Source organism: Lutjanus erythropterus, chromosome 2 (assembly GCF_056507025.1).
Source record: "Lutjanus erythropterus isolate fLutEry1 chromosome 2, fLutEry1.hap2, whole genome shotgun sequence".
Lineage (NCBI taxonomy): Eukaryota > Metazoa > Chordata > Actinopteri > Lutjaniformes > Lutjanidae > Lutjanus > Lutjanus erythropterus.
This window is the reverse complement of record NC_139318.1, coordinates 21155106-21164735: the sequence shown is the minus strand read 5'-3', so window position 1 is coordinate 21164735 and position 9630 is coordinate 21155106. Positions and strand designations below refer to the sequence as shown.

The 9630-nt window shown below is 38.1% G+C and overlaps 1 protein-coding gene across 3 annotated transcripts; it reads left to right on the top strand.

Annotated features, from left to right (window-relative positions):
• Positions 1–660: 660 nt before the first annotated feature.
• adipor1a (adiponectin receptor 1a) lies at positions 661–8917 on the top strand. Of its 3 annotated transcripts, none has more exons than XM_084731871.1 (8): positions 661–740; positions 2950–3169; positions 3251–3364; positions 5013–5184; positions 5375–5561; positions 6389–6576; positions 6837–7030; positions 8088–8917. In XM_084731871.1, exons 2-8 carry the CDS (start codon positions 3023–3025, stop codon positions 8214–8216), a joined length of 1131 nt encoding a protein of 376 aa, XP_084587997.1. In that variant the 5' UTR covers positions 661–740; positions 2950–3022; the 3' UTR covers positions 8217–8917. The 3 variants fall into 3 exon arrangements, with proteins under 3 accessions (XP_084587997.1, XP_084588013.1, XP_084588005.1); XM_084731887.1 differs by having other exon boundaries at positions 668–740; positions 2981–3169; XM_084731879.1 differs by having other exon boundaries at positions 670–740; positions 2916–3169.
• Positions 8918–9630: the final 713 nt, after the last annotated feature.

The window sequence follows — 9630 nt, the reverse complement described above, 5'->3', positions numbered from 1 at the left end:
AAAAGCTTATTTCTCTTCTATTCAGTAGTTTATGGTTAGGCAGTTTATGCCTGATATGGATTTTTTGAGACAATACGGATAAGCAATACTTAGATACATCTTATGGCTGATACCAACAAGATAACTGCTAATTTCACGTTTGTATTTTAAAAAGAAGTTCATATAAACTGTGGTTCATTCATAGTTGAGGGCAAGAAAGGCTAAGATGTAGTGAACAGTGATGGAAGGATGATTTAATATTGCCTAACTCTGACTGAACCAAATGTAATGGGCATTACTATTACAACAAAAACAGGTCTGACTTCAAATGTTCATTTATTTTTTCTAGTAAAGTTCATTTAAAAAAATCATGAATATGTTGGCTGTCATGGAGCATTTTTCATAAGAATAAAATACTTTCACAACCTGTGAAATTAGATATAGTAAACCTATATTACCAGTAATTTCATTATCAGGAAAAATAAATAATAATATAAATTTCTAATAATAATTCTTATAGTAATTATTTTTAAACATTATTTCAGTCAGATAAAAAAAAACTTTTGAAACACATGAAGTTATATAAACAAATTAAGACTTTTGTTGATCAAAGAGAAAATATGAGTTTTCCTTTAGGTCATCAGGCGCTCTTATTTTGGTAAAGCGGACAGTTTACGGAAGAGTCCTCGACTTCCGGAGAGGATTGTGTTTCGCATATCGATAAATAATTCACCTTCCTGGTTTGAAGGCTACCTTGTCAGGTAACTTATGTCCATTTAATTATGTTGTTATAGCAGATGTCAGTACTTTAGACTATCTAGATAACGTCATATGTCGGTGTTTGCGTAAGACTTTTATCTTTGTGCTAGCAGGTTAATTCACACAGCAGTGTCGACTGGTTAGCCACAGCTCAGCGCTAGCTAAAAGGTAACGTTAGCAAGATGATGATATATGAGTGATCCGTGACCTGCTAACCTTAAACCTATCAGGGCTCAATACATTTTAATTCAGCTCCTTGATATGAAGTGAACCGAACCGTAAATATGCGATGAATTAACGTGAAGTGGTCGGTGTCTTGCGGTTGTTTACATTTTGAACTCCATGTTCTCACTGCCGCTGTGCTAATCAACATCCGTCTGCCAGCAGGCTCTGCCAGCATTAAACATTTTGTCTGTGTTGTCAGCCTCAGCTCTACATCAAATGACACTATTCTGTCTTTATATATGCCGTGTTGTACTACTATAAGTGTCAACTGATAAATGTGACTGGTGACATCGTAGATCTACATAAGTTTATCCGATCCTTTGTTCTCTCGATGTGAATATCTGATCGATGAAACAGATTTCATGGGACCCAAATTAGTCACCAGCCATATTAAATCAGGAGATTGATAAATATTTTGATTTCAAGTCGGGTAAAGTAATAATCACTTTAAATGTTTAGTATTGATCTGCAACAACTCTGCAATACTGATTCACCTTACTGTACTATATAATACAGTGTAATGTATAGATAGCACAGTATGTACTACACATGTGCATAGTAGTCTTTCATTGTCATATGAAAAGTTGTGTAGACTGTATTTACTGTACAAACACTGTATCCATCTATATATGCGCATAAATCCATCTCTGTATGTAAAGCAACTTATTGTCAGTGAGGCACCAATATGGACTGATCTGTTTATTGTGACTGATACCGGTACAATAACTGATAACTATAAGCTTGTAATTGCAAAACATATTCTTTCCATTAGCAAAAAACTGTGTTAGACTGTCTTCATGTTCTTTGAATAAAGAATACATTAGGGTTGCAAATAACAATAATTAATCATTTAGTCTGCTAAATTTCTCATAGCCCAAAGTGATGTCTTCAAAATGGCCCAAATCCCAACGACTCAATAGGTTACTGTTGATGAGAAAGAAAAGCAGGAAATCATCACATTTAAGAAGCTCGACACAACAAATGTTTGATGTTTTCTTGAAAAATTACAATTAATTGATTATCAAAATACCTGGAAACTATTTTTCTCTCGATTGATTGATTAATCGACAAACCATTGCTGTTCTAGAATAGATTTGTTGTAAACCTGTATGTGACAACATAACCGAAACACCCTACATTTGTTTTTTTAATTATGTATATTAATTAATGACAGACCTTGAAATAGATCCAGACTGATATAACACCATCATAACCATGTCATGACATGGATCTACCTATGAATGTTGTAATTAAGTGTCATTTGGTCAGTTATGTTCTGTTTTATTTTGTTGTTATTTTCAATGCAAAGTTTCTCAAACAATGTTAAATTTGCATTAAAAATTACAAAATTGACTAAATGACATTTAATGACAACAGTCATACTATTCATGAAGAATCCCTCATGTTCATGACAGGTGTCATATAATGATTATGACAGTATCATGGCAGTGTCATGTCAGTCTTATGCACACCTCTTAAAACTAAGTGTTACTCAAAAAAAAGAACCAATCATAAAAAGTACTCTTGGTTTTCAAATATTTAGATCTGATCCCTTTCCGAAATCTCTTGTCTGCAGCTTTTTGAAAAATGGCTCTACATGTTTCCATTATTGAAATAATATTAATAATTATATTTTCTCAATTTTCAGCCTAAAATATATTGTTCAACAATATGCATATCTACTTATCAGCTATACAATATTTATTCTAGCTTCTTTTGCATTGCCATACACTGTTGCACACAACCTTGTATATATAAAACACAGTAACAATTAGACCTGGATACTCTCTGTTTTCCACCTCTTACCTCTACATTATAGCGACCATTTTTGGTTGTCTATGTTTAGCTCTATGTCTATATTTGTGTCTGCCGGTAAATGTGTCTGCAGTGCAGAGAATATTGAGAGCTACTGAGAACTGGAGTCATATTTCCTGTTTATGTCAACATACTAGGCTGGTATTGTTGATTGAGATTCTGGTTGCTCAGGAGGAAATTGAACCATCTGTACCATCTGAAGCTGAATACAGAGACTGTGAGTGGGTCATCAGGCAGTCTCCCTATGTCAGGCCGAAACGGGTCTGCAAGTGAAGCAGACTGCCGGATCTCTGAGGACTGCCGTGTCCCAGATGTTGAGCTGATGGAGCTTGGGCCACTGCTGGAGGAGGGAGGGGGGCGACAGGCAGCATCTAAAGGCGTCCATCCAGAGGTAGGACTGTTTCAGACAACTCCCAGAAAAAAAGTAGCTATGGCTCAGTAGCTTCAGCATTCTCTTGTGATCTCTCTAAAGGGAGCTGCAATGCTTACTGAGGAGGAAGAGGAGGATGATGAGGTGGGAGAGGTCCTGACCTTACCACTTCAGGCTCACCATGCCATGGAGAAGATGGAGGAGTTTGTACACAAGGTATAAATACACAACCTGTGTAGGTTTACAACACCAATCCAGATCTAACTTGGCTAAACTGCCCGTCCAAACTTTATTCTTCTGCGGGGACCTAAAATAAATCTGTGCCTGAGGTTGGTGTGAAGCACATGTTCTCCAGTCTGGCTTCACTTCTGCCTCCAACCACAGCTTTACTCTAAACGGAAAACACAGGTTTCTATGATAACAAGTATAGATATAGTTACTATAAATATGGTGGTAGTAATTTCTGGGTCTTTCAATAGTGAATTTAGCTTCTTCTCAATCTGACCGAGTTGATTGTGATTGTTACATGTAGGTTGGTAAACATTTAAACGTGACAGAATTAGAAAAATAAAAGATCCTAATGTTGAACCAGCATAAATATTACATCAGCCACATTAAATAAGCTGAAACTCAACACCTTGTTGATCTCAAAGGTTAGACGGTTTCCATATACATATGCTGGCTTGACATTACTCGGTTGACTTGTTTGACTCTGTGTGTCAGGCTAGCATGGCAGGGATTTGCATCTCCACAACAGAGCTACCTGCTTCATGATGTGTATTCAACTGATGACATGACTGTCTTGAGTCGAGTGGCTGTAAAATGGTGTATAAACACATTTCCTACAAATTCTTCACAACAAAAGTTCCCTATTATTATTTATTTGTTGTTGTTCAAAGGCTTTTATTGTGAAGCAGCAAAATCAGGAAATTTGGGGTTTTCATCAGCAGTAACTTAACATGACTCCTATTCAGCATTCAAAGCAAACGTGACACAGTGAAATAAAGCAGATGCCTGAAAGTACAAACAGTGACACAGGAGAGGAACTGAACTGCAAGCCACAGAGATGCATTTAGAAGCTACAAAAATACTGAGAGCTAACATTTTCAAAAGCATATTTTCTCTGCTCTTCTACTGCTCAGACATGAGTTGAGTCTTGCAACACATGCTTGTAGGTAGATTGGGTGCACTGGGGCTCATCTCCAGAGATGGTCCATCTCAGGTGTGGAAACACAAATCAATGCAGCATGTTCTGACACATAAATCCAGCAGAATTCTGTGGTCAAGGTTAGTGGACACAGTTGCAGATCTGGGCCAACAGCAACAACCAGGAATTAGCCTGTGAATGCTGTGAGTCATATGTGGGTGTTTTCATGAGTCCACATCAGACACAGGACACATGTGTTGTATAAGATGCTCACAAGTCACCATGGGGGACACGGAAGACCAGTGGAGAAATAAAGAATGAACCAGTGTTGAATGAATATGATATATGTAAGGGAAAATTAATTATTATTATTGTTAATGATTGGGTAAAAATTGTGGAGTTGGGGGCCATAAACAGCATTTTATTTAACATGTTAGATTCTATGTCTCTGGTAAAAAAAAAAAAAAAAAAAGACCAATTTTAGAGTTGCTGAATTAGGAGAAACTTTATAGCCTTTGCAAATGAAAACAAATAAACTACGTGTCTATTTGCATATAGAGCAAGGAAGTGATTCCCTGTCACAAGATGCATTGTAATGCCAGGTGTTAACTGATGTACTTATTGTTGCCAATTTGTGATTGAGTCACGGGAGACGCATGTTAATGGCAGGTGTAAACAGACTTGATTCTGTGAGTGAAAGCTTTTCTTGTTTTTCAGGTTTGGGAGGGGCGCTGGAGGGTCATCCCTTTTCATGTCCTGCCAGAGTGGCTCAAGGACAACGATTACCTCCTGCATGGACATCGACCCCCTATGCCCTCTTTCCGAGCCTGTTTTGGAAGCATCTTCAGAATCCACACTGAGACAGGAAACATCTGGACTCACCTGTTAGGTTAGAATAAAGAAATCCTTGAATAACATCTCTAAAATTGATAAATGTAGGGGCAACAGATTTAGCAGCAGATTCAAATTTTTGTTTGCAACCACACAGTAGTTTAATAACATATTTTAACAGTATAATTTTGGATAGCTCTGGTCTCTTCTCTCGCTGTCTGTTGGTAAAACTATTTTTTCTCCCTCAGGGCTGATCTTATTCCTTTGTCTGGGCACGTTAACCATGCTGAGGCCCAACATGTATTTTATGGCCCCACTGCAAGAGAAGGTGGTGTTCGGGATGTTCTTCCTGGGAGCTGTGCTCTGCCTCAGCTTCTCCTGGCTTTTTCATACCGTCTACTGCCACTCCGAGAAAGTGTCTCGCACCTTCTCCAAGTAAGGCCACCACTGTCAAACACTGTGTGTCACACACTTAAATTGTATGGCTTAAATGAGTCATTTGCAACCGCCTTTCCTGTCTTAGACTCTGAGAGCAGGCAATTTCAAACATCCATATTTTTTACTGGATGTGCGGCTCCAGCTTGCCATCTAGAGTTCATAGTGATAAATGAGGAATAACCCTGCAGTCATGATTCTGGGTAAAATGGTCCATAGTTCTGCCAAAATTAACATGACGCACCTACAATCTGTATCTGTAATGAATTTGATGATTTGAATCCCTCTTAAATGGCTAAAATTAAAAGCATGCCAAATGCCATCTACTGTAGCTAATGCATTGACTGTTAATATGTTCTTCATACAACCCCACTTCAAATAATCTAAACCATCCCTTTAACCACAGGGTTGGTGAGCCCTCCTCTCTGTATGTCAAATGTCCTTGAGCAAGAAACTGAACCCTGAGCTGCTTTTGCTGAGCCTGCCAGCACTTTGCATCACAGCTCTGCCATTTTTATGGGTGAATGTGAGGCATTGTGAAGCACTTTATATTGATCTGTGGTTAAAGCTGCTAGATAAAGTACATTTCCCATGGCACGACCACGGTATATAACCTAACTTCACAGTGAGTAAAAAAAAAAAATAGTTATTGACTTAAAAATTGAACAACTGTGACCGTAAGATGATAATCAAAAATCCAATGCTGAGTTGTTGATCATTTTGGGAAAAGATACAGAGTTTAGAAAAATGGGAAAAGCTTTCTTTCATCCAGCAGATCTTCCAGCCAAACACCCAACTGTTGTCTCTGTGTCTCCCCCTCTCTTCAGGCTTGACTACTCGGGCATCGCCCTCCTGATCATGGGCTCCTTCGTGCCCTGGCTGTACTACTCGTTCTATTGTTCCCCTCAGCCTCGACTTATCTACCTCACCATTGTATGTGTACTCGGCATTGCCGCCATCATAGTGGCCCAGTGGGACCGGTTCTCTACACCTCGTCACAGACCTACAAGAGCAGGTGCTAACCAGTTCAGGATGATATGCATTTTTAGATACAGTGTTTTCTCTGTAATTTTATGCAGCTGTTTGTTTTAGGTTATAATTGTAGTTTAATCACACATCTGTCACTGTTGTTGCCTTTTCTGAGCACTGGTCATAACTTTCTTGCAAATCAAACCAATAAATGCAGAGAAAACGCTTATTAAATGTTGTAGTTATGAATGACTGTTAGAAATGTAGATGTTTCAAAACTACACAAAGTAACTGAAGTTCTCTTAGGTGTGTTCATGGGTCTTGGACTAAGTGGCATTGTTCCCACCATGCACTTCACCATCGAGGAGGGCTTCGTTAAGGCCACCACAGTCGGCCAGATGGGTTGGTTCTACCTGATGGGGGCCATGTATATCACTGGTGCTGGTCTGTACGCAGCTAGGATCCCTGAGCGCTATTTTCCTGGCAAGTGTGACATTTGGGTAAGTATTTAATGTGTTTACATAATATAATAGCACTTAAGATAGTCAGGTGATTAGTTGCACAAATAGTACCAATGGTAAAGAGGTGCTCTTTTCCCCAAAGGATAAGAGAATTGACATAGAATTTTACTACTTTATTTGCCATGATGGAGGGAGAAAATCTGCTTTGTTTAGATTTCTTTCATTTCAATGTAGTGCTTCATCTTTGCTTCTTTGACAGCAGAAGTATATATGACTTAAAACTTAAAACAATTAGCATATGCTAACAAAAGGCCCTAAAAGCATACTTAGTTTTAAGTTCAAGGAAGAAAATGTTGCCTTAAATTATGTTTGAAAAGGCATATATTTATCTAAGTATTTATTTAGTTATTGAACACTGTAATGATGGTCTAAAATTCACTCCAAGCGCAAGAGTTAAATTTGAATATCTCAGTTATCCAGTTGTGGTCTTATAGGACTTTGCTAATAAACATATTTGGACAAATGTTCTTTAACTCAACCAGTTATTGTCATTTTGGCTTACTTAAATTTTTTGAGCTAACAATATATGTACAATATTAACTCAGAAGAGTGTGTCTGTATGTTTACGTTTGTTGGTTATTGCACAATTAGCCTTAAATTTAAATATTTTGTGGCATTACAAAATCTTACTGATACATGTAGACAACCTGTTTAAGAGACCCCTATGATGGGGTATTTTTTAAATATTTATACTCCTGTGCTGATTCAGTATCTGACTTTTGGTGCCTGCACAATGTTGTTTTTTTCTCAAAAGTTTTCACATGGTACATATTGTTTAAACACAAGCCTGAGGAACTTTTGACTAGATAAAGTCTAAAATTGGTAAATGATAGTAAATTGGTCATGAGTTAAATCAGAATCATGAATCATCTGATCAAACAATAAGTTAACAGATTAAAAACAAAGAATGAGTGAACAATGGAGCCTTTTCATACACAGCTTTAGAAAATGGATGTTTTTTCCCATTGTTTGATCAAACACAGCCAAATAATAACGAATGAAACTGATACTTATACCTCTCTTTCACTCCTTCTAGTTCCACTCTCATCAGATTTTTCATGTCCTGGTCGTGGCAGCGGCGTTTATCCATTTCTACGGGGTTTCTAACCTGCAGGAGTTCCGTTATGGCCTCGAGGGAGGATGCACAGATGACTCTCTACTCTGAGAGGCCCGACTGTGACTTACTCATACTTTTCTTTATAGCCCCACAAACACCACACACACACAAACACACACACACACACACTTAAAATGCTGCTGGAATTGAATATATAGTCACTTAATGCTCCCTCTGTACTTCTGATTCGCGAACATCTTGTTTGGATTTTGGTGGTCTTTCTTGTTTGGCTCTTTTTTGCTCCAATAAAGTAGCATTAACTAGCCACTGAACTACAGAGAGAATCTTCAACAGGCACTACTTCTTCAATAATTATGAAGCTTGAAGTTTGCGTTTTCAAGTAAGATCAAAATGGGATTTTAACCAAAATCTTATATTCTTGTAACTGATGGTTACTTCTTAGAAGCTCACTAGTACCCCGACCTCTCCATAGTCTGTGACCATTGCACAAAGAGTACAGAGAGTATTATTTGTGCTGTAGCAGAGGGCACACACTGTAAACCATTCCTTTCTTCCTCACCAGTTTCCATGCAGGTTAGAGGATGAATGTACTGTCCACCAGGAGTAAGGTGCAGAGCAGAGTAGGACCATTTGGGTGCTTGGGGGGCATGCACACAAATTTATGTGAGGATGATGAAAGTGTAGGTGTCACCAGATGTTTTTAACTGTGCTGACACTGATTACAAAGCTGTCCTGGAGGACCACCATGAACTCACCCATGCCCGCTCTGCAATAAAACAAGAACTGTACTCTGAAGGCCCAGTGAATGCTCTAAAATCCAATTAAAACAAAATGAAATACATCATTATCAAAGGAACGCACATCTTAAAGGGATAGTTCAGATTATTTGATGTGGGGTTATGTGAGGTACATATTTATAGTCGGTGTATTAGCTACAGTAGATGGTGGTCAGCATGCCCCCAGTTAGGCGAAGCAGAGAGGAGAACCAGCATGGAAGCTGAGAAATGCACTGCTGTGGACAGGGTCAGCAGCCAAATTTATTTTATCCCAAAAAGCCTACTTAAAATTAGAAATGCACCGTTTTCAGTTTTCTTGGCCAATTCCGATTTCTGTTTTTTTGAATGGTCAGACCTCCCGATTCTGATTTTGGCCAATTCCGATTTTCAGTCTTTCTAAGAACTGTAATTGACAGCATTCACAAACATTTTTGCAACTTCTCTTGTAAAAATTAAATTGGATGTTCATAATAAGACACTGACTATTAAATATTCAGTAAATACTATTTAAATTTTCTCCAAAGTCCTCCAGGTTACAGCCAGGCCTTATTATAGTTTTATATTAATATTATGAATCAGTTGAACGTGATCTCGTGAGATCATCTCAGGATTTCGTGGGACGCAGTTTCACGTGATCTCCTGTGGAAGCAGATGTAAACAAACCGGAGACAGACACGGTGCAACAGTTTGCTGCAGTGAAACTTTGCCATGAAACAAACAGATGC